Source organism: Pimephales promelas, chromosome 22 (assembly GCF_988280905.1).
Source record: "Pimephales promelas chromosome 22, fPimPro1.hap1.1, whole genome shotgun sequence".
In the NCBI taxonomy this organism is placed as follows: domain Eukaryota; kingdom Metazoa; phylum Chordata; class Actinopteri; order Cypriniformes; family Leuciscidae; genus Pimephales; species Pimephales promelas.
The window spans coordinates 16,282,069-16,306,014 of NC_142790.1; the positions used below are offsets into that span (position 1 = coordinate 16,282,069).

The 23,946-nt window shown below is 37.9% G+C and overlaps 1 protein-coding gene across 2 annotated transcripts; it reads left to right on the forward strand.

Annotated features, from left to right (window-relative positions):
• The first annotated feature begins 1,071 nt into the window (after positions 1–1,071).
• gdap1 (ganglioside induced differentiation associated protein 1) lies at positions 1,072–9,031 on the forward strand. Of its 2 annotated transcripts, none has more exons than XM_089125749.1 (6): positions 1,072–1,381; positions 1,948–2,140; positions 5,850–6,023; positions 6,106–6,200; positions 6,367–6,481; positions 8,196–9,031. In XM_089125749.1, the coding sequence occupies exons 1-6, from the start codon at positions 1,157–1,159 to the stop codon at positions 8,543–8,545; spliced, it is 1,152 nt and encodes a 383-aa protein (XP_088981875.1). In that variant the 5' UTR covers positions 1,072–1,156; the 3' UTR covers positions 8,546–9,031. The 2 variants fall into 2 exon arrangements, with proteins under 2 accessions (XP_088981875.1, XP_039522670.1); XM_039666736.2 differs by having other exon boundaries at positions 1,075–1,381; positions 8,193–9,031.
• The last annotated feature ends 14,915 nt before the right edge of the window (positions 9,032–23,946 follow it).

The following is a 23,946-nucleotide window of genomic DNA, read 5'->3' on the forward strand; positions in this document are numbered from 1 at the left end:
AATTATTTAATTTAGGAAAATGTCAAATACAATGTCAAATTGGCTTTTAATGACTTTCAATTATACTTCTGGAACAATCTAAAAACAGAAAGAAAGAAAAAAAGTATTTTCTTTCTTTCTTTTTCTTTCTCTGGCAGCTAATGTTGGAAATAATGTATATATTTATCGTGGCTTTAAAAGGTTCAGATGGTGGAAATTCCTCTCCTGTGCATGCCATTGGTTTCATAAAATAGCATAATTTTCACTGAAACTCAATTCGTTTTTACAACATATGTTTTACATTGCTTTAACTCATCAAAATAAGTAAAGCAATTTCCAACTCTTTTATATAAGTTATAAAAGTTTCAACTAATTCTTAAGTCAGTTTAATGTGATTTAAATTTAAATGACTTACATACTGTAGATTGTAAGGCTACTTAAAAATTGACTGAAATTTAGCCCCAAAACCACTAGGGGGCATTAGCATATTTCCAAAGATGATTCAAAATTCTTTCAAATAAATTGCAATTGTCTAAATGAACTAAAACTCTACAAAATGTTACGAGGTACAACAAGACATCATGTTTCTTAAAATATTTTGTTCTCATTTTAATTTGTCAAACATTAGCCTGTTATGAAACATGGGAAAGTCTCTTTTTATTGCGCAAAACAGATGACATTTCTTGCCTATTAAACTGTATATCATAAATTATAAGAATACATTCTCAACAGTTTTGTAATAATGAAATGTAATTAGATTGAGAAGAGCAGTCTACAGCGATATCTGCTGGTTGATTTAAAATGTGCGCTTCTGATTTATACTTCCAACCATGATGTAAATTATTATAAGCCTAGCCTATTATAAATATTTACTGCTAAATAAAACAGTTGACTAATTTTATCTGAGAGCATGAAATGCAATAACTTGCATTATTTTGTTTTATTATTTTTTTTTTGTGTGCCTATATTTTATTATTGTGAATGTGAATTAGTGTCCTTTAAGAAGTTGGGTACCACCACTTGAGGCTGCGCTGTTCACACACTGACTGTGTCTTAAAACCTAGTGAGTTGCCTCCCCAGACAGCATTTGTGGGCATCATCATATTATCTCGGTAGGACGCGCCCTGTCTATGGTACGCGCCTGTGATGGCGCTGCAAGAGGCTAATATGCTCAAAGATGCTGCAAGCGCATAGGATGGTTAACCGTCGTAGTCAACTAGGTCTTGAGACACAGCCATCGACTGATAAAATGGCGGTGGAAAACACTGGCGAATCTCATGATGAAAATGAAATCCTTATTAAGAAGGATGCAGGGGACAGTTGTGAGGTTGTCGAGAGCTCAAAAAACAAAGAGTCCAAACTGATATTGTACCACTGGACTCAGTCATTCAGTTCTCAGAAGGTAAGCGATCCAATAATTCAACATTACTGGCGTAGACAGCTCAAGAGCATCAGGGTGGATGCAGTCTGTTGTTTTGATTGTGATATTCACATACTTTTAAAGATCTGGCATTGTTTGGATTATTCCCCTATTCATAAGGAATAATGTCTCAATTGCTGACTGACCGCATGTATGTTAATTATTCATAAATTATACATTATTAAGGATGCATGGTGCAAGTGTGAAGGCTGTGTCTAATTATACTGTAATAATTACTGATAGATATTAAATTAATATGTTATAGATATTTACACCTGAATTACAAATATATTACATGACTATCTCAGAACTTTGGCTAATGTTCTGGCAAGGTTCTCCTAAAGTCATCATCAAATAAAATGTTCCCTTAACGTTCAAATAACCAAGAAAAAAACGTCTTTAAAACATAAAAAAAAAAAAAATTGTTAGCTGGGCTGCTGTTGTTTTCTTCAACAAAATGAGAGTTGGAGTAATGATGTTTCAGTTTTTCTATGGTATAAAATTATTAAGAAACGTCCAAAAAAATGAACACAATGTTTCTTTCATAGGTGAGACTGGCAATAGCTGAGAAAGGTCTTCAGTGTGAGGAGTATGATGTGAGTCTTCCTCTGAGTGAACACAATGAGCCCTGGTTTATGCATCTGAACCCCACTGGTGAGGTTCCTGTGCTGGTTCACAATGACAGTGTCATCTGTGACCCCACTCAAATCATGGACTATTTGGAGCAGAACTTCTGTGATGGTAAACTAATAGTTCTATAGGAAATAATAGTTATAATATACGTGTGTGTGTGTGTATATATATATATATATATATATGTATGTGTGTGTGTGCAATTTATATATGTGTGTGGCAAAACCTGATGGATATCAAGGATGCAGACAGAGCTGCTTTCCTGCATTCCCCGGGTTCCTCCGCAGGTCACTCCGGCCCCTCCGTCAAACGTTTCACTGGGGTGCAGAAGTCTTTGCAGGTCATGAGACACTTCCTCCCGAAGAGCACCAGCTTGGCTGCAGGCCAAGCGGTTCCCTTTGCCGAAGCACCAGGGTCCCCGGCCTAAGCTCAGGCTAGACCTGGAGCCTTGGAAGCTTTCCTATCTTAATTAAGGAAGAGAAAGAGGCCAGGTCTTGCTGTGGCCGGACCGCCCCTAAAGTAAATTAGCATGCTTCTTCCAACTCCCTTTTCAGTTCAAGCGGTTGGAGATCTGTTAACTGCAGTCAATGATCTACGCACCCCAGCAAACAAGTGCTGTCTTAACAGCGACCCACAGAGCACAAAATGAGCAAATTTTCTCTTCCAAACATGACGTTACATGGCGACCCGTCCCTTGAATTTCATTCAACCCCTAGTCTATCGGGCCAAGGCAAGCTACTCCAGATATGTTAAAATGGTTATCAAACACAATACAACGAGGTTACTCGCTTGCAGACCCCCACGTTATCACGCCGTGGTCGAGACATCGGTAAAGTGCAACGTGGCTCACGTCCTCAGCACCGAAGTATCAAAACTAATTGCAAAAAGAGCTGTTCCCTGAGCACTGACCAAGTCAGGCTTTTACAGCCGTTACTTCCTCGTTCCGAAAAAGGAAAAAGGCAGCCTCAGGCCTATTTTAGATCTCAAACATCTGAACAAAGCCCTCATTAAACGGCAGTTTGGAATGCTGAATACCAAACAAACCATTGCATTAATTCGCTCGAGGGATTGTTTTTTCTCAGTGCATCTCAAAGATGCTTACTTTCACATCCAAATTGCCTCCCATCACAGGCCATTCTTAAGATTCGCCTTTGAAGGGCAGGCATATCAATACACAGTCCTGCCATTCGGACTGTCTCTGGCATTCCGTACGTTTACAAAATGCATGGATAGGTCTCTCTCCCCCCTGAGACAGCGGGTAATATACATTCTGAATTACTTCAACGGCTGGCTCATCCTGGCCCATTCAGAGGCGAAGTTACGAACTCACAAGACCTGGCTCCTCGGCCATCTAGAATGCCCTGGGCTCAGGATAAACTTTTTCCTAGAGTGTGGCGTGCTGACTCCCAGCCAGCGAATAACGTTCCTGAGAACAATTATCGTCTCCGTTCAAATGAGAGCTTGGCTCACGCCAGAACACGCTCTCTCCATTCAACACCTAGCTGCTTTGTCCAAAGCGGGCCCAAAGGAAATTGGGCCTTATGGCCTCTGCGTCGTCAGTACTCCAAGGCCTACTGCACAAGCGCCCTCTTCAGCACTGACTCAAACCTCATTTCCCTTCTCATGCGTGGAGGCACAGCTGTCTACGTATAAGGGTAAACCATGGCTGTGTCAAAGCCATGGTAAGAAGGACACCATCTGGTACCAGTCTGGTGTGAGCATGGTTCTGGTGTCAAGAAGGTAATTTCAACAGACGGGTCCAACTTAGGTTGGGTGGCTCTGTACGAGGGCAGGCCTGCCTCCGGCTCTGGTCAAGCTCGGAGAAGTGCCTACATATCAACTGTATCGCAACAAGAGCAGTTTTTCTAGCCCAAAAAACCTTCCTCACATATATGGCAGTTTACCACATTTTATTTCGGATGGACAACATGGTGGTGGTGTCATATATAAATTTCCAGGGCGGTCTCAGGTCACACAACCTGTACACCAAGGTCAAACAGCTACTTACATGGGCTCAGACTGACCTGTGCTCACTCAGAGCAGCGCATGTACCCGATTTGTGGGCCCTCCATGTATGGCCCCTCAATAGGTATCCAAGGACATCTCTGAGAGAGTCCTAAATACTATTTCTGATGCAAGAACTCCGTTCACAAGACGTCTCTACGTCCTCAAGTGGTCAGTGTTCACCGGCTGGTGCTCAGCTCGGAACCTGGAACCATATTCATGTGAAGTACCACTGGTACTTTCTTTTCTAAAAGAGCTGCTGGACGTGGGCCAGACCCCCTCCACGCTCAGTGTATGTGACGACCATAGCAGTTTTCCACGCTCCGGTGGCTGGCCAATCTTTGGGAAAAAGCGATTGCATGCTTCCTCAAAGGGGCCAGGAGGCTTAATCCGCCTTGACCTCCCTCTATCCCTGCCTGGGACCTACGTATCTACGGTCCTCAGAGTGCTTAAGGGACCCCCTTTCAAGCTGCTTCAGTCGGCTGACTTAAAGCCACTTTTGCTTAAGACCGCAGTCCTGTTAGCCCTAGCATCGGTCAAGTGAGTGGCCGATTTACAAGCGCTCTCTACAAACGCTTCCTGTGTAAGTGCTACAGTCAACCTCCTCTAACTTAGCTACAGCCAGTCAAAAGATAGCATGGCAACTACAGATGCAGGAGACCCATTGACAGAACTTTAACCCCCTACTCTTTCATTGAAGTCGCCGATGTGGAAGTATTTGGGATTGTCAGTGAGTTATACTGACATGGTTCGCATTCGCATTCAACGTTCGTGCCTCAAAAAAAAAAAAAAAAAAAAAGAAGCTCTGTGTGAAAGCTCTACATGTGTAAGAAAAAAATACGCACTGCAAACGGAGTATGCGTGAAACGGCCATAACATGGCAGGGCATCTCCGCAGGCTCTACAAAAACTAGATTTATCTTTTAAACCAACAACTGTTTGTTTTGTGAACTTGAATTCACTTGATTATATTATATTATATTATATTATATTATATTATAAGCACTTTATGTTGTTAATAAATGTTTTAAATTTAACAATATAGTGTGGTACATTGCGAACAATATATTATATTATAATATATTATGTCAGATATTATATTGCATGAAAGTGTAGTCTAAAAATGGCATAGCAACCTGTGCTTTAAAAAAATAAATGTAAAAATCGAGAATCGAATCGAACTGTGTAGCTGAACTGTGTTTTAAAATAAAGTCTTCAATATTCTCAAGAAATGGAGTTTTCCCAGAGCGTATAGCTATGCAATACGAGAGACCGTTCTCTAAGAGAACTGAGGTTACATTTGTAACTGAGTTTTTTTTTAACCTATATTAGCCTGTTATTCAGGTCATTATATTTACCGGTAGTTAAATAGACTGAATAGTTCAAGAGTAAATAATATTGAGTAATAATATATATATATAATATATAATATATAAGAGCTTATTGTCGATTTAAAATGTTATCATCCAATGTGATGGCAAATAGGCTTTCCAACGAATGTCCTACTTGTTTTAGTAGTAAATTTATCTCCCACACACGTGTTTTGCATTTCCCTGCAAAATCACATCTACTGTTCTGTAACAGATCAATAACCAGGTGGTCACCCTAGTCATCTTTTCATTTGGTTCCATTTATGTTTGCATGCACCATTTTGAGTTCAGCATGCCAGGGCAGAATTTTGGATAACATGAGAGGCATTGGAGGGTAAGTCAAAATAAGATATTTTCCGTTGAGGATAGCAGCTCATTTAAATTGTCACAACATTGTATTTGGATAATGTACTGTTATTTTGTTTGTTTGTTTCTCTGAATCAGAGCACACTCCAAGACTTATTCCAGAAGAGGGAAGCACATATTATCATCGAGTACAGCATTACAGAGAGCTGCTGGACTCCCTGCAGATGGATGCGTACACCCATGGCTGCATCCTCCACCCAGAGATCACTGTAGACTCCCACATTCCAGCTTATGCCACCACTCACATTCGCAGTAAGACAGGGAAGCAGTGTAATAACTTCATATGAACACACAGTTTTTGGGTATACTCAACTGTGATTTTTTTGTCTTATAGCACAGATTGGAAACACAGAATCTGAGCTTAAGAAACTAGCAGCAGAGAACCCTGATCTTAAAGATGCTTATATTGCAAAACAGAGGCGCCTGAAGGTAAGTAAACATTCATGCAGTGTTCAGTTTCAATTATTCACATGATTACCCTCTCTGTTTTTATTCTGCTGAGTATATGCAATTAATTTTGACTACAGTCTTGGTTACGATGCCAAGAAAGTGATTGCTGAGTGTCATAAAAAACGATTTATGTAAATCTCTCTAGAGTAAATTGTTTGACCATGATAACATGAAATACCTGAAGAAACTCCTGGATGAACTAGAGAGTGTTCTGGATCAAGTGGAGACGGAGCTGCAGAGGAGGATTGAGGAGACACCAGGTAGGAGAATCTTCTTTTAAACACAAAAATGTTTTGATGTGGGGACATAGTAAATTAACTGGTTTTGATTCAAAATTAAATTAACATTTATATTTACATTGAAACATTTAGCTCAGTGGTTCCCAAGCTGTGTGCCGCAGCCCACTAGGGAAGGCCCGCCAAGAGAGCATTCCAAAAGTCCAGCCTGGACAGAACAATAGCTTGGACAAGGAGATGTGTAGCCTGCTCTGATAGGAAGGACCTGATCTTCTTAATGTTGTATAAGGCAAATCTGCAGGACCGTTGTAGCAATGTGGTCTGTGAAATTCAACTATTCATCAATCACAACTCCAAGGTTCCTGGCTGTCCTAGATGGAGTTATGGTTGATGAACCCAGCTAAATGGAGACCACAAGCAAGGTTTAGTTGAAATTAGTGGTCCTTCATCCTGCAAGAAATGTCTGTGAGGCAGGCTGAGATGCGAGCAGCTACAATCGGATCATCTGGTTGGAATGATAGGTCGAGTTGTGTGTCATCAGCATATCAGTGATAGGAAAAGCCATGTTTCTGAATGACCTGATGAGATGTAGATGGAGAAGAGAAGTGGTCCAAGCACTGAGCTCTGAGGCACCCCTGTGGCTAGATGTTGTGTCTTAGACACTTCATCCCTCCACAACACCCTGAAGGACCTACCTGAGAGCTAAGACTTGAACCATTGGAGTGTGGTTCCTGAGATTCCCTTTGTCTTGAGAGTTGAAAGTAGGATCTGTGTCAAAAGCAGCAGACAGGTCCAGCAAGATGAGTACTGACGATCTGCGAGATCTAGTGAGAAACATTCACATTTCTCCGTTATTAACAGTGCTGATGTGCAAACTAGGAGAAACATTGTGCCATGAATGAACTTCAGTGTCCACAGATCGGCAACATTCACCGTGGATTTACTGTAGCAACACTACTAACTGTAACCTTGGAAGTTTGGGAGGAATAGTAGGCTTCTATGCTTTCAAGCGTTACTTGAATGCTTTCAAGTAACATTATGTTGGTTTTAATTTGACATTATGAATACAATTGCTGCCCTCAAATGTTAATGTGAACTAAAATAAACCTTTGTTTATACCTAATACTACGTATATTACAATTCATTTTGTACAAGGAGCTGTTTTGTTTTATATGCTCTTAAGAAAAGTCAAGCATAGCTCCATCATTGCTCAAAGTAAAAAAAATATCATTCTTTATGATGTTAGTTTTAATAAAAATATAATTAAAAAAATGAAATCAAGGAAATTTTTCTGGCATTTCTTTCTTTTTGCTGTATTGAAAACGTACTGAACCGTGACACGAGTGTATCGTATCGAACCAAACCGTGAATTTTGTGAACTTTTGCACCCCTAATAAATACGATCCATTTGGTTGCCTGATTTTTGAGTAGATACTCGCTTGAGGTCAAATGAGGCAAGCAGAGTCTGAGGTTTTTCTTGGTGGTTGTTGAAGTCTTCAAGAACTACCAGAGGTGTACCATCCTAAGGGAAGGATGAGAGTAACACATCCAACTCCTCCAAGAAATTGGCAAGCAGTTCTGTCTTTGCAAGTAATTAATGAAATTATTATTTTGATCAAATGTCGATCTTCACTAGGCTTAGTTTAACAAACACTCTGGCTGGATGCGTTTAGAAAATAGATAACCAGTGAATTTCTTTTAGCGTTTTAAACTTCTCATCTCTCTCTCTCTCTAGAAGAGGGCAGTCAGCAGGCTTGGCTCTGTGGCGAGTTCTTCAGCATTGCGGACGTTTCCCTCGCAGTCACCCTTCATCGCCTCAAGTTCCTGGGCCTGTCCCGCCGGTACTGGGGAAATGGGATCCGGGTCAACCTGGAGACGTATTATGAGCGTGTCCTGAACCGGCCGACATTCCGCAGGGTGCTTGGCCAAGTCAATAACATCCTCATATCTGCTGTGCTGCCCACCGCATTCAGGGTGGCAAAGAAAATGGCTCCAGCCTTTGTTGGTGCCACTTTATTGATTGGGTTGATTGGGGGTGCCACTTACCTGGCTTTCAATTATTTTAAAAAGAGACTTATTGTGTCTTGAGACATCTATTGGGACTCATTCGACATTGTTTTGTCTTGACCTGTGTATAATTATTGTCACAATTGGCTCATATATACTGTAACAGTTTGATGATTGTTGCACAAGAAGCACTTCTCTGCCAGCAAATCAGTTTGGAAAACAGATTTTTTTTCCCAGTGATATGTTCATTAAACTGACTTACATGGCTTTAATTCTTGCTGTAAGTCCTTCATGTCCAGTATGTGCTTTATGCTAAAATGTATTTATAAATGTCTGCTCGCAATTACAGATAAAAAATAAATGAATAAATCCCAGATTTCCAAGCATTAGGCTTGTAAAATCCATATATTAAAAAATGTGTATTATTAGGATGAGAGCTTGTGACTGTTCTGCAAAAATAAGTTTAATTCATTCTCACTTGATAAGTCAAAGGATTTACAATACTATATGCAAACATAATTTCTCTGCACAGGAAAGACAAATATAATAAAGCCTATTTATCAGTTATGCAAGTGTCTGGTTTACAGTGATTATAGAATATTTTGTTTGAAATCAGTAGGCCTATTGCATGAAAGCTTAGGCTAAACAGAAGTATTCCTCTCCTATGTCCTATATATAAATATATACAGTGTATAGCCTACATAAAGTATACACAAGGCCTAAAACTAACTTTTGAAAATTCACAATACATATACATACAGGTTTGGTTTTGTTTACACCTACCAGCACTACTTTGTGTCTGGTGCCATAGGTCCATGTTGTGTAGGACCACAAACACCATGAGGTGGCAGTATTGCCATTTTATTGTTAAGCAGTAAAGAGGAAGTTGTAGCGGCCTCTGAGTTGCCTGTGATAAAGTAAAAGAAATATTGCATTCAGCAACTGATCATCATGCAACTCACCCATTTCTATTTCTCAACTGATTGGACTTGACATCTTGCTCTTTAGTTGCCAGCTGCTGTGTTACAATTATAATTAGGTTATAATGTAGTAATTTGCTGAAGTTTTTATCTAAAATGTAAGACATGATTTCTCGTTGTGTTACTTCAGGTATCCAAATCACTGTCAGGGTGTGGTTCTATCTTATAAATATAGCAAATGTCATCATATCATTGTGTTCTGGCCAAATGTAAGCAACATCTGGATGATTCAGACAGAGTTAACATTTACAATATGGCACATTGGGTTGCCATAACATAAATGAATCTGGAAAAGCACAGTCTCTTCTCCTATGAATACACAAAGTGTCTTGGCGAGTATTTTATAAGCTCCAGGCTTTGTGCGTGCCCTTTTGCTGACGTGGTGCACTTGTTTGAACTATTTCCCATTCTAAGTGTATATTTATTCTAAGACTAGTTTTATCTCAACAAAAAGAAAACATTGAAATTCAACACCACTTCCTTAGTGTCAAAACACACTTGACGTGTTTGACCATAATCTGTGTGATCTATTGCGTTGCTCACACAACAGTTGCTTTTAAGTAACCATAAAATTGAACAACTGTTGGATATATAGGGGTAAACCAGGTTATATTTAAATCCCTGAAAACAGCAAAGATTCACTTTCATGGAACTGACCAAGTGTGTGATTTATATTCACTTCAGACTGATTAACTTGTAATCAAGGGCCTAATGGCGTTATAAATAAATCTAAAATGTGGTTCATATTTGGCCACCTCAATTCCCTAGACAGTCCATGACCAATTGAAGCGTCATAAACTTGGCCGGGAATGTCTGAAACATCTGCCCTGCTTATCTTTAAGGAGGAGCCAAGGGTTGCCCTACCCTTGAAGAGAGGAAAACTCTGATCAGACAGAGACTGTAATAAGACGAAAGAAGAACAGAGGAGGAGAAAGGGAGGATTTTGGCCTTGGGTATAAGGTAAATATCGTCCCACACAGCTCAATGTGGAGTGGCAGAGATCCCGGTCTCCAAAAGGGTGGGGTGGATGGAAACTTTCAAGGTGCTTTTTCTCGCCAGTCCATCTTTGCGGCCCGAGTGTCGTGCCGGAGGAAGACAGATGCTAGGAGTGGGCAGAGAATCCAGTTTCCATGGACACGCGTGATATACACTCCTGAGTGCTTCGCAAGACCCCTAGAAATATTGCTTCATGTGGCTTTGTCTGTTGTCTGTCATTGGCACATGAGTTTATGCTTGATGTTCTTACCATAGACTCACCGTTCAACGGCCTTCTCCCCTGCTATTCTCAGAATATGATGTCAACTGTTTAAGTTACAGCTTTCATACTTAAACTGTGAAATTTGTCTTTTGGCCAAACCACTGCACTGACATTCTGCCCAATCGGTTTTTGCAAATGTACTGAGACCAAAGGGTGATTAGTATCACACTGAGGTCATTTGACTGACCTTTCCACCACTTGGCTTGCATACAGATGTCCCTTTTTCATAATTCTGGCTGCCAGCGGCGTGGGTGCAGCTGCATTAATGTGCACTAAGGACTATAGTAACATAGCACACAAATCCAGCCCTGCAGGCAATTTCATTGGGTAATGTAAGGTGGTGTGGGGTAGGGTTAGGGTTTAGTATTTGTTGTTGCATTGTGTAGGCATTCAGCACTGTGATTGACTTGACCAATGAAATCTTTAGAATCGGCTGCAGGACGGAACTGGTTTGGGATAAGAAAAATCATTCTAGACAAACCCCTCTGATAATGCAGTTGGTAATGGGGAACCACGGAATAATCATTTGATAAATCAGTAAATCGTATAAATCAATGTTAGTAATAAATGTAGTAGATTAAAAAAAGCAATTAGTAAAACAACAGATAAAAAATATACATGCAATATAATATGATTGAAATAATATTGAATTTATTCAATATTTGATTTAAAATTGAAATATTTTTAATATGTGATTATATCGTTGTTTTTTATTATAATGTGCTATATTTTAAAAAATAATATACAATAATATTTTATTGTTTTGTATTTTCATGTGTGATTATTATATTCTTAATTACATTGTTTTTTATATATGTGATTATATAATTATATTAACTGTATGACATTTTTAATACTTGATTATTTAATTATATTTTTAATGAAAGTAATGAAACGTCAGTAACAGCTGAGCAACGATTGATGGCAGCAGATTAAGCACCACACCTTCAATTTCAGTGGGAAATCAATAAAATGTCAATAATAGAAAAAAATACAGATAAAATCACATAATAATAGTTTTTAAAAAATCATCATATCTTAAATTACTTAATTGAACATTACAAATTGTTAATTCTTTTTTGTCTTCCGTATGTTTATAATTGACTGAATTATTTGATAATTCACTGAATTATCAATTGACTGAATTAATTGATAATTCAGTATAATTGACTGAATTATCGGTAACACTTTACAATAAGGTTTATTTGTTGTTAACCACTTTAGTTATCGTGAACTAAGAGTAAAAAATAAATGTTTTTCAGCATTAGGTGTCATTAGACATCTGAGAAAGACAATTTCCCCCATCAAAAGATGTTTTGCGATTCCCAGAAAACAGCCCCTCTTCCCAAAATGTCTTCCAGGGTCTGTTTTATGGCATTTACTGATTGGACTGCTTGGTTCCTGTTGTTGACATGAGTGTTAGAATGGCCCCCCTGCAAGTTTGAACATCGTAACTTCACGATGAAACCTGCTGCGTTCATCCATCTGTACATGTGCTCCTCAAATGTTTAAACAAGCACTGCATAAATACAAGCACACCGGAGAGCCAAGTCACCGCTGCTGGGTCTGTGCACTGTAAAGCTTACTACTTACTGAGCCAAGCTAAGCATACCAGCTCATTTTAAACCCTTAATTAATTTTCTGAATGTGCAGAAATGAACTTGTTGCCTCCCATGGAAAAAGGCACTGCTTCAATTTGGATTGTATGATCCCTCCTCATTGTTTTAAAATACCAGCTCTTTTTTTTCTTTTTACTGTAAAAAATGACATCTTATATAAAGCAAATATTTGGGACCACACAATATTATTGGTATATTCAGGCTTTTGTCCTTTCTTGTTGACATGAGTAAAAATTCTTAACATAACTAGAGCTGGAAATTGGATAGCTTTGGTCAAAACTGTCACAAGCAATGAAAAATACAACATATTTGAAATGGTTGACAGCGATTTCACTTTTTTTATTTTAAATAGTGTGTAATGTTGTTGTTGGTGCATGAACAGTATCTGTAAAGTTGCAGTGCTGAAAGTTCAGTGTAAGCAGAGATATCATCTTTTTAAAATAAGGAAGTATAATTGCCTACAAAAACGAATCGATTGGGACTACAGCTGGGTTTTAGACATCACTAACCCATACATGTGCATCAACCCTCCCTCCGGAATATGCAGAAAAGGGCATGCGCATATTTAAGTGGCTCGTCGAGTGTGTGGTCTTCATGTTCGAGCATCCCACGGACGCTGTTCTTTGTCAACAATGGATACACTTTATGTTTGTCAGCTGTCAGGTCTTCTGTATTTGAGCTTCCCAAGGACGCTGTACTTCGTCAACAATGGATACAATTTATGTTTATGAAAGTGACGATCGTAATTTAGCTCTCTGTGCTGCACATTTTACGGAAGACAGCTTCCAGAATCTCCACGAATTCAGCACCGGATTCAACAAGAAACTGTTACTAAAACATGAAGCAGTTCCAACTTTAAAACAAGAGGCAGCAGTTGTTGGGCCACAACCTGTAAGTGGGCTAAGACTTAATCATTTTAAATGTATTTGCATGTATAATTCCAGACGTAGCCTTGTGTTTTATTTTTTTTTTTCAAATGCCAGGGCTGGCTTTATAGCCACTATGGGCTACTAGTTATGCTATTTTGTGTATACGACAAACGCGTACAAACATTATGGACCTGAATTTTGTATAAGTACTAATGTTTTAAACGTATTTTTCATGTATATATGCTTTATGACGTTATTTTCGATTTGATCAAGTACGTAAACTAATGCCAACGCTGTTTGAGTATAACATTAGTAGTCAGTCAGTTGATATTGTTGCCAATTAGATGCTATTGTGTAAAACAAACGTGTATAAAGTTAAAAAATGTAGCAAATTATCATTCAGAAATGTTTAGTAAGAGCCATGTGTGGTGAGGTTCTGCTTGACACTCTTTATCGTCGCTTTCTCGGTCTGATTCTGCCTCAAACTGATACTGCAGTACCGACCATAGTATCGTCACCTTTATTTACATGGTTGGACCTTTGGCATGCACGTTTCGCCAGTAAAGGTAATGGGCGTTAACCTTCCGGACAACGTGAGCGACAGTTTAGCCAATCACAACACACTGGCCCAAACTAACCAATCTGAGCCTACTGCGTGTTTCTGAGGGAGAGTTTTCATAGAATCAGGAAGTAGACCATGGGACAGAGGAGAGCGCGGCTTACAATAAAGGTGAAATTTATGAAAAATAAGACTTTTTAAAAAAGAAAAAAACACAAATTCATGGTATATTGCACCCCATAAACACAATCATGCAAAGAAAAAAAGCAGTCAACCCCCCCTTTAAGAAAATGAAACCATAGCCTATACATATAAAACATATTTTTCCATTTAAACCAGAGAGTAGCCTGCCACATATCCCTTACGAAAAAGAAGTATGCTTCAAGTTCATTTTATTAAAGGGGTGGTTGATTATTTCACTTTTCTAACTTTAATTAATGTGTAATGTTGCTGTTTGAGCATAAACAACATCTGCAAAGTTACAATGCTCAAAGTTCAAAGCAAAGGGAGATATTTACTTTTAAAGAAATCTGTTTTAAGGACTACAACAAACGACTGATAGGAACTACATAATCTTCCTCCCGGGTTAGTTTCCCGAATCTAAAATTTACATAAACCCCGCCCCCGGGAACACGCATTCCACGTTGAGAAGAGGAAGAGCTGTGAGTCAGCTCAAACTGTAACATCCGTCTCTACACATGGACAATAGTTCCTATACATGCGATTTATAGATTATACTGACAGAATTTGCTAAATGAAGATAGTTAACTCCATAACATAATTTTCAACCTTTATACTAGTTATACAAGATTAAACTCATTTAAGTCAGTTTAATGTCATTTAAGTTGAAATAACTACCATGGAACTTTTCCTCTTCGGGCGCCCTACTGGTTGGGAACGAAATTGTCCATTACCGCTGTCGTAACTTAGCCTACCATCGCACGCACGGTCGATGGAGAAAAATCCTGAATCCCATTGTGTGGAGAAAAATCCTGAAATGTTTTCCTCAAAATACTTAATTTCTTTTCCACTGAAGAAATGAAAGACATGAACATCCTGGATGCCAATGGGGTGAGTAAATTATCAGGAAATTTTAACTTTGAGGGGAACTAATACTTTTCAAAGATGCCACAGAGGTTCTTATGACAAAAACAGGTTGAGAAGAACCCCTGGATTAGAGGAGTTGTCTGCAAGTTTTGATATGATGGACATTCTTTTCTCGAATGCTCTCAAATCTCTGTATTGTGAGTTTGCTTTGAGCCAAGCCAGTGCTTCTGGTCCCATGCTCCGGTTGGGTCTCTGTGTCTCCTCTCACCAGCCTGTGAATACTCATGTGTTTGCTACACAAATATGCCAAGACCATCAGTGTCCAACAGCTTTGATCTATAGCGTCTCAGGCCCTGAGTAGATACTTAAACAGGCAAATGTGAACTCAACATCTTAATGAATGCAAAGGCTAAAGGAAAGTTTATTATTATTATTATTATTACTTACTTACTTATTTATTTTATTTTATAAGGTTTTATTTCGTTTTTTAATTATTATTAGTTTTATTATTACAGGGAACAAGGATTTGACTATAAACTTAAAATTATAGATAGGAGAAGTACTCATTTCCAACTCATTTCAAAAAATAAAAAACACTTTATTTTCTGCTACATCCTGTACCCTGACCTTACAGAATGAGTGACCTTTTGATCCCATCCCAAATGTGTCCTAGGTCCTTGAAGTTATCATGCAAGTCCACACTTTTGGAAATGTAATGTTCTGAAGAGTCTCTAAGTGCAAGCTTGTCTAAACCACAGATAGTGACCGCAAAGGGGGCGCTCATGAGCACCTTTCAAAATCATCAAATGGCAAGCAGGACACCCTCACGGACGGACGGACACAGAGCTCTGAAAGAAAGAGAGTTCACGTTATGTACACCATTTGGTAAAGACCTTTGTAAACCAGGTTACATGATCATTAACTGTAAAACACACTAGAATAAAACAAATGAATAGTAGTATTTCTTTATATTTGGAATTATAATTTTAGTTTTAGTCATTTTGTTATGCGTTTTAGTCATTTTTTCTTACTTTAGGTTTTTTTTTTTTATTATTTCTGTTCAGTTTTCATTTATATTTATTTATAGATTTACTTGTATATAAATATTTTATTTAATTTCATCTTATTTTTAAAGAAAATTATTTTTCTGGACAATATAGGCCGTCGTTATATTATACGATGTCTTTAATGACATCACATGCAGGAATAACTTCGATAATAATATTTTAATTCAAGATTATTGTAGTTTATATAATTGGCTCAAGATTATTGTAATTCACTAACACACACACACAACAAAAAACAGAAAACCGTTAATTTTTTAATTACATTTACATGTAGAGTTTCCTCTTATGTCATTACTCCAGGGTTATTTTGGGCATTCAAGCAAATGCTTCAAAATGCTCCTGAATTGCTTGAATGCCTGACATGCTAAAATTTAAAGTCTTTATATTTAACTTGCTTTATTGTGTTCATATAAGCTATGAAATTCTGCATCCTGATTCAGAGGCTGCATCCTTCAAGGGCTGTATTCAAAGGGCGAATGCATCACAGCGGGGCAATGAAGGCTGCCCCAATTTGAAGGATCCTTCAAATGCGCCCTACAAATGCCTTCTTTTGTTTTCCAGGCCACGAAGTATACAACCTTTACCCTAGTTTATCCAAAGGTTTGTGATCCTTTCGGGAAACGCACCTCAAGTCATTATACACTCTAAAAAAATGCTGGGTTGTTTCAACCCAAATGTGGGTCAAATATGGCAAACCTAAATGTTAGGTTAAAAATGTAATTAAGAAAATTACAGCTGAAAGTAAAAGTTGAAGTTTTTGGAAAGTTGAATTTTAAATTACATTTTTAACCCAACATTTGGGTTTGTCCATATTGAACCCAAATTTCGATTGAAACAACCCAGCATTTTTTAGAGTGTATGCACCAAATAAATAACTGTATTCAAACCATGAGTTTTCCTGAACTCTTGCTATTGGTTGAGCCGTGTTGATTTTCTTACCCATAAGTCATCCATAAAGGGAAAATTATTTGAGGTAAAGGCTATGAACTGTGAAAGCTATTTTGGCTGAGAAAATCTGCTAATACTGTCTGCGAGTGTAATATTATTCCATTTTAATAATGCTCAATATATTTCATCAATGGTCCTGAATGTGAAGGTATTCCAGAGGACACATGCATCACAGCTGAATTGTTTAACACCTGCCGTTCTTCTCGCAAGGCTTTACTTTTTATGCAAAGCTCAATGTGCCAAGTGGACTGCATATGAGATAATATAACAATATATGCATCCTGTTACAAATGTCTGGGGGTCAAGTGTCATTTGTCAAATATGTAAGCAGAGTTTGTAAGACGTGTTTTCACATTCTCCATTCTCGACGGGGTAGCATACAGTGCTGTCACAACACAGTAGATCAAAGCATTGATTTTCACATGGGATTTAAAGAGTTGAGCTGTAGTGCTAGGTACAATTCAACCAGAACCTGTAGTGTTTGCATTCTGACAGCAAAGCTCAAACACAGGCAAGTGTTAAAACAAGCCACTCATGTGTTTGTGGCGTGGTAAACATGGTAACGTACGTGTGTTTTTAAACAACAGCATTTTTGGAATATGGAAAATAATATAAACGATTATAGAGATAAAGTTACGGTCCGAATTGACATGATTGTAGGTAAAAATTTTTTTTTTTACAGTTACAATTTACAGTTTAATATTATGGGGCAAGATATTCAAAGCAGAAATATACTATACAAGCTTTGTTCAAGTATTTTTTTCTTTCTTTTTTAATAACACGAAATGTGTTATTTTAGCGGTCAGAGTATTCGAGTCAGATGTCTAGTTGAGCGTAATTCCTGTGATTTTGTTTGTTTGTTGTATAAACGATAAAATAGGGCCCAATGTATTGTGTTAATATGAAAGAATTTCCATTGATTTTCTGACTGGTTTTTAACACGTATTTTGAATTGCATTGAACATTGCATTGTGTTTTAGAGTAAAGTAACAGATAGAGTTCTTGCAGAAAATTATCAGTACTTTTTTCCATTCGCTTAATTTCTTTCTTACAGTGTTTTACATGATTAAAAGAAACAAAAATGATACAATATACTGGTAAATAAACACACACACAAACACATAATTTGAAAATATCAAATTTGAAAACCCATGCCACTGATGAAGATGCTATACAGGTGAAAAATGGGTAACACTTTCATTGAAGGGGTGTGCATAAGACTAACATGACACCTTCATAATCATGACATATGACATATATGAAGTTTTATGCATGTTTGTGACAACTGTCATTAAGTGTCATTCGCTCAGTTATGACATTTTTAATGCAAATATGACATTTGTAGGAGCCTAAATTCAGTTATTTGATTAATAATTTAATTATGTGTTAAACAGAAATTTGTATGATTTCATTTATGTGAAGAAAATTTAAGTGAATATTTACAATATTTACAGATATTTATTGTGTAATTATCTAAAATGTGTGTGGATAATTTAGAGTGTATTTTATATTACATTAGTGGATTCACCTATAAGCGCTGGGAATACTCTCGCACGAATTCGTGGCGATGTCAGTCAGGAGGAAGTCAGGAGGAAGTTTGCTGTGGGAACAGTTGGGCAGACATAGAGTGGCGCCACACAGTTTTTTGACCTTTATCTTTCTTTCTCTTTAATTAATCGTTTTTATTTTTTGTAATTTTCCTATGCTGATGTTTTTGTTGATTACCAAGTAAACGAAGATACTCATCACGAGTTGTTCTGTGGATTTAATGAAGTGGATGTGGATGAAGGGAGTGGATAAAGCGTCAAACTAAGGCTGCATTCAGTGGAACCTACAACATTGTTTGAGATGTCTTTGTTATGACACCTTGACATAAATAACAAATACATCATTGCCTGTCAGTGTCTTTGTCATGACAACTTGACATTACTAAGACAACACAACCTATTATAAACATGACATAGCAGATTAATTATCAAACTTAAGAAAACACCTACCTTTATTGGTTAACATTACATTAAACTGTCATGTGGTTGGTTTTGACATTGGCTGTCATGAAGCCATTATAACTTTTTAATGACAAATTCAATTAGTACCACTGTAGTTGAGGTCACGAAAAATGTTCATGACACAGTTATAATGGCCTCATGACAGCCAATGTCTTAAGGACTTACTTAATTTTATGTCAAGTTGTCATGACAAAGACACTGACAGGTTATGATGTCATGGTTTATGTCAGGGTGTCATAACAACATCTCAAACTATGTCATATCTGCATTAAAAATGTTATTATTGAGCGAAAGACACTTAATGACAGTTGTCATAAATATGCATAACCCTACTTCATGTTAAAGACATGTGTCATGTCATGGTTATGAAGGTGTCATGTCTTATGCACACCCCTTCAAGTAAAGTGTTACCCAAAAAGGTTTACTGATCATGTAACTGGAACAGTACACACAAAAGTGTGTTTGGATAAATTCAGTCCACTGGATGCATTCAAGTGACCCTCGTACCAGAGCCCCTCAAGACACACATTTTAATTACTAAACTGGTAATAAGGCCAGCTGACTTTTTTTGTAAATTGCAGATTTTGGTGCTGATCGAGGAGCCTTTGGTCTCAAAAGACAAATACAGTTTGATCGGGCCACAGCCAAAGATAACAGCAGTCATAGTTTCTTGGCCAAACTGCTTGGCTCACTGCTACATTTGGCAGGAGATCATTGACTTCATGGGCCTATTATGATCTCTATCAGCCACTAATAATGCTAATGGCCATGAGGGGGCCTGCTTCAGATCAAACACACACCAAGTCATGTTAATAGCCCAGGAGGGAAGATTGTGAACATGCTGAACCAGAAACAGTGCCAGTGATCCATCAAACACATATACATTATAAATTATAGCTAACCGACATACATAAGTTGTATTTAAATACAGGGTCTTAGCGTCAATTTATAATCAATATACTGTTCCTAAGAGTAAGTAAGAGAGAATAAGGAAGTTGGTCCAATAATTCAGAAAAATATATATATATTTTAAAGATTATTTTATAATCGCCTCAAAAAGAATTCTGCTTTAGCCTGTTAAAAGAAATACCTTTGCACAATTGCAATATATGTTTTCATAACTTAATATAATGTAAATGTATATCATTTTGCCATTTTTTTCTTTAAAACTGGCAATATTTTTTGGAATATTTCCCAAGGGGAAATTTAGCATATATAGCAGCAAAACAGCGTCCTGACAATCCAGCATTGACAGAAAAAGACACTTCACTTTTAAACAAGTTTGGTATCTCACTGGGGAACAAGCATTAACAATAATTCATTGTAATACACATTAATAAAATGAGAAGGCAGCAAGGTTTATTGACGTAAAGTATTCACTGAGGATCTCTGTTTTCTCAGCAAGGGCTAAAATGCTGCTTTGGCAAACTCCAAACCAAGCTATTTTCCAATGTTTAATTTCCAGTGTTTAATTCTTAAACTAAACTCCAACAAGCCACACTCATCAGCTCCAAGTACTCAAAATAAACCCGACTATTTCAGCAGCTTTCACTGTCCTTCACACATCAACAGCATCTGTGTCATTTACCTTTACATTTACAGTTTTTTCTTGGCAGGCTCTTTCTTAGCAAAGACTGTTATGAGAAAGGGCATATTTTGGTTTACTTTTACTTCATTTGCCATGAATAAAAACAAAGCACAAATCTATAGTGCAGATTCTACACCATCAAAGCATTTTTCTGAAGATTCACATGTTAAGGTTCTGACTGAGTATGTTGCCTACTTCTATTATTTACAAATTATTAGGTAGTAACACTTTACAATAAGTGTCAGAAATCAATCAAGCTTGATTCCATCCACCACACAACGATCACTCTCTCCGGATTACTAATAACACACATGTTCACCATTAGCAGCCTCCTTAACAAGCGCTTTAAAACACTCAGTTCACGAGCAGTGTCAAGCCTCCAACAGGAATAGACCATTAACCATTATCTTCTGAGCTGCTGATGCTTCCAGGTTACTAAGACGTAACGATATACCTGAACCTCCATTCAGAGCTTGCTTGCTGTCAACTGCATCTGTAAAAGAAGAGACTAGTATTCATGAACTGACCGCTTTCTTGGTATCTACACTCCTGAATTGATTGTGCATTCTTGTCACCTTGAATAAAGCTGTTTGGATTCACTTACCTCTGTCTTGCCTTTTATCCTGACAAGGTTTTATTTGTTAACAGTTCACGGTAAAACGGTTGCTGCCTTAAGTACAATCAACTTGGATTAAGTTTTTTCAACTTAAATTATATTAAACTGATTTAAAGTTATGGAGCTTTTCCACAGTACCAGCTCAACTCGGCTCACCTTTCTTTAGTTTTCCACTGTGTAAAAGTTGTGCTTGTACCTGCTTTTGGGTAGTTTTTTATACCACCTCCGGCGAGGTTCTGAGCGACTTGAGCCGGTACTAAAATGTGACGTGAAAACAATGCCGACTGCTGATTGGTCTGAGAGAATCGTCACCATTCACTGCGTCATTGAATGCACCAGATGGAGTACCCATAGACAGTAAAAGAAATGGACACAGCGACCCCATTGATTTCAACGGAGAAGACTGAAGCTCGATTATTGTACTTCCTGTCTGATGTCTGAGCGACTGCGCAGGCTCAAACTGAGCGTGACGACAGTCTGACAGTTAAAAATCTTCTAGACAAATCTGAATCACCTAATTCCTCAAAAATGTTGTTGAAATATTTTGTCCCGATGCTTTTATGGAGTCTCTATTCTACCTTGACTTTGTGCCTCCATGTCCCCTCGATTGCCTCATAGACAGTAAAGGATAGCATGCGAGCTTCTCCTCCTGTCTATACGGTAATGTCTCTATTGTGTGACAGAAATTCCCGTAGTTATGACGCAAACTTTAGCCTATTTTTACAAAAACTGCTTCTACGGGGCTGTAACGTAAGATTACATTTACATTTATTTATTTAGCTGACGCTTTAATCCAAAGCGACTTACAATTGTTATATATGTCAGAGGTCGCACGCCTCTGGAGCAACTAGGGGTTAAGTGTCTTGCTCAGGGACACATTGGTGTCTCACAGTGGATTTGAACCCTGGTCTCTCACACCAAAGGCATATGTCTAATCCACTACACCACCACCCTACACTAATGGAGTTGGAGATTGATGGAGTTGAATGGAGCATTTTATACATCGTCGTGTTTCTTTATAAATAATGGACAAATTAAGTCTTTGGACGCCTCAAAGCTGTCAAAGTGACACTAAAATGAATGGGAGTCAAAGGGATGCTAACAGCAAGTGAAGTTCTGCTACAATGGCGGCTCCCGCGAGGCTTCAACTTCCGGCTGATGGATTACCCAGAATATCCCCACCATTTTTAAATAGTTTGGCCAGAGATAGTTACTAAACTTACTACTATTATTATGGCAACTCGGAAGAATACGCCATGGTCAAACATGGAGGTGCAGACTTTCCTTTGTTTGGTTGCCGAAGAGAGGATCCAGCTAGACCTTGATGGGGCAAGAAGGAAGGAAAGGCGTTGCTATGATGACCGTGTACTATTTGTGGTGGTACTCTCTGCAATGGAAAACGGAGCGAAAAGCGACCCGAGTCGAGCTGGTACTGGTAATGGAAAGAGCCATTAGTTGAATCTTGTATAACAAAGTTAAAAATTATTAAACATTATTTTGAAGCAATGTAAAAACTTGTCATAACTTATTGATCATTTTTATTTTTTACAGTGAACAACACTTCTACAGCATTTATTAATCTAGGTTAAAGTTAATCTCAACACATTTTAAGTTCAAAGGTGGTATCTATTAACATCAATGGATTGTGAACTAACATGATTAACAAAGATTAATAAATTCTATAAGTGTTATTTTAAAGTGTTATCAATTGTCAAAAACAAATATATTTATGTTAACAGTATAAGCTACAGTAGTAGTAAAATAAGGCATTTAAAAGACATAAAATGATTAAACACACAGCAAGAGTTTGACATAAACAGTGATGTGATTTCAAGTCCTTGTTTTAGAGAACTTGGCTTATTCACACAAAAAAACAGAAGCAACTCTTTGAAAACTGCCCTTCTGTAGACGTCTCAGCCGTGCATTTGCATTTAAATCACGTTGACTGCATATAGTCTAAGAGAAAAAGGTTTCGCTCTCTCCAAATCACTCCAGACGGATATCAGCTTTATGGGTCACTGCAGAAAATGGAAATTTAAAAAAGGTGTTTAATAGACGTTTGGCTTGGCTGTAAAGTATGCAAAGGTTCGTCCTGGTGTTCATTCGATAATGCAGGTGAGTGGAGGTCTGGCATAATCGTTGATAACTCTCACCCTATCGAGCTCAAATGATTGTGTAATGAGGAACTTCTGGGCAGAGTCAGTGTGAACGGTTATTGTGGTCATGAAAACCCAGTTTTATGTAATACTGGCTCAGAACGCAGCTGTTTATTTAGTTCTAGTTTAGACGTTAGATATGCCACATGATTCACACACTGGTTTCTCAAGAATGAAATGTCCACAATGGTGACCTCTTACCAGAACATCTTGGAAATGATTCAGTCCTCTCTTCATTTATGGTAAATACGAGTGTTTTCCTAATTTATGTTGTACTCTGAAGTACCCTTGTCATTTCTTCTATACTTTTCCACTCTTCCAGCTGAAACTGCCAGAAACCCATATTTCAGAACAGATACTGTCTCCACTCCCCCTTCTGGTATGGAACCGAGGGATTTCTGAGCAAATAAAATGACAAGACACAAAGAATTCAGAAAAGATGAACTGCAGACTCAGTGAGATACTTTAGTCATGCTTTCTGGGCATGTGCTCTGACAGCCTCATATGAACGGTTCTTATATATAGAAACAGTACATTCTGCACCATAATACACATCATCAGCCAATCCAGAGGGACATGGAGCATAGAATGTGCCTCGGTTGGTGTGAGAGGTGTTAGCAGTGGGATATTTTCCGTTTTCATGTCCTTATTCTTTTGCCAAAAACAGAGTTCAGTCATTTGCTGCAAGCAATGGCAAATGAAATTCTGTACTTATTAACATACTCAAAAATAGATTTATAAATGGGTATCAATATTAAGGACATAG

Coding starts and splice junctions, on each gene's coding strand:
- gdap1 (XM_039666736.2), top strand. CDS start 1,157: ATGCTGCAAGCGCATAGGATGGTTAACCGTCGTAGTCAACTAGGTCTT. Junction 1,382..1,947: donor AGTCATTCAGTTCTCAGAAG/GTAAGCGATCCA, acceptor TTTCTTTCATAG/GTGAGACTGGCAATAGCTGA. Junction 6,482..8,192: donor GAGGATTGAGGAGACACCAG/GTAGGAGAATCT, acceptor CTCTCTCTCTAG/AAGAGGGCAGTCAGCAGGCT.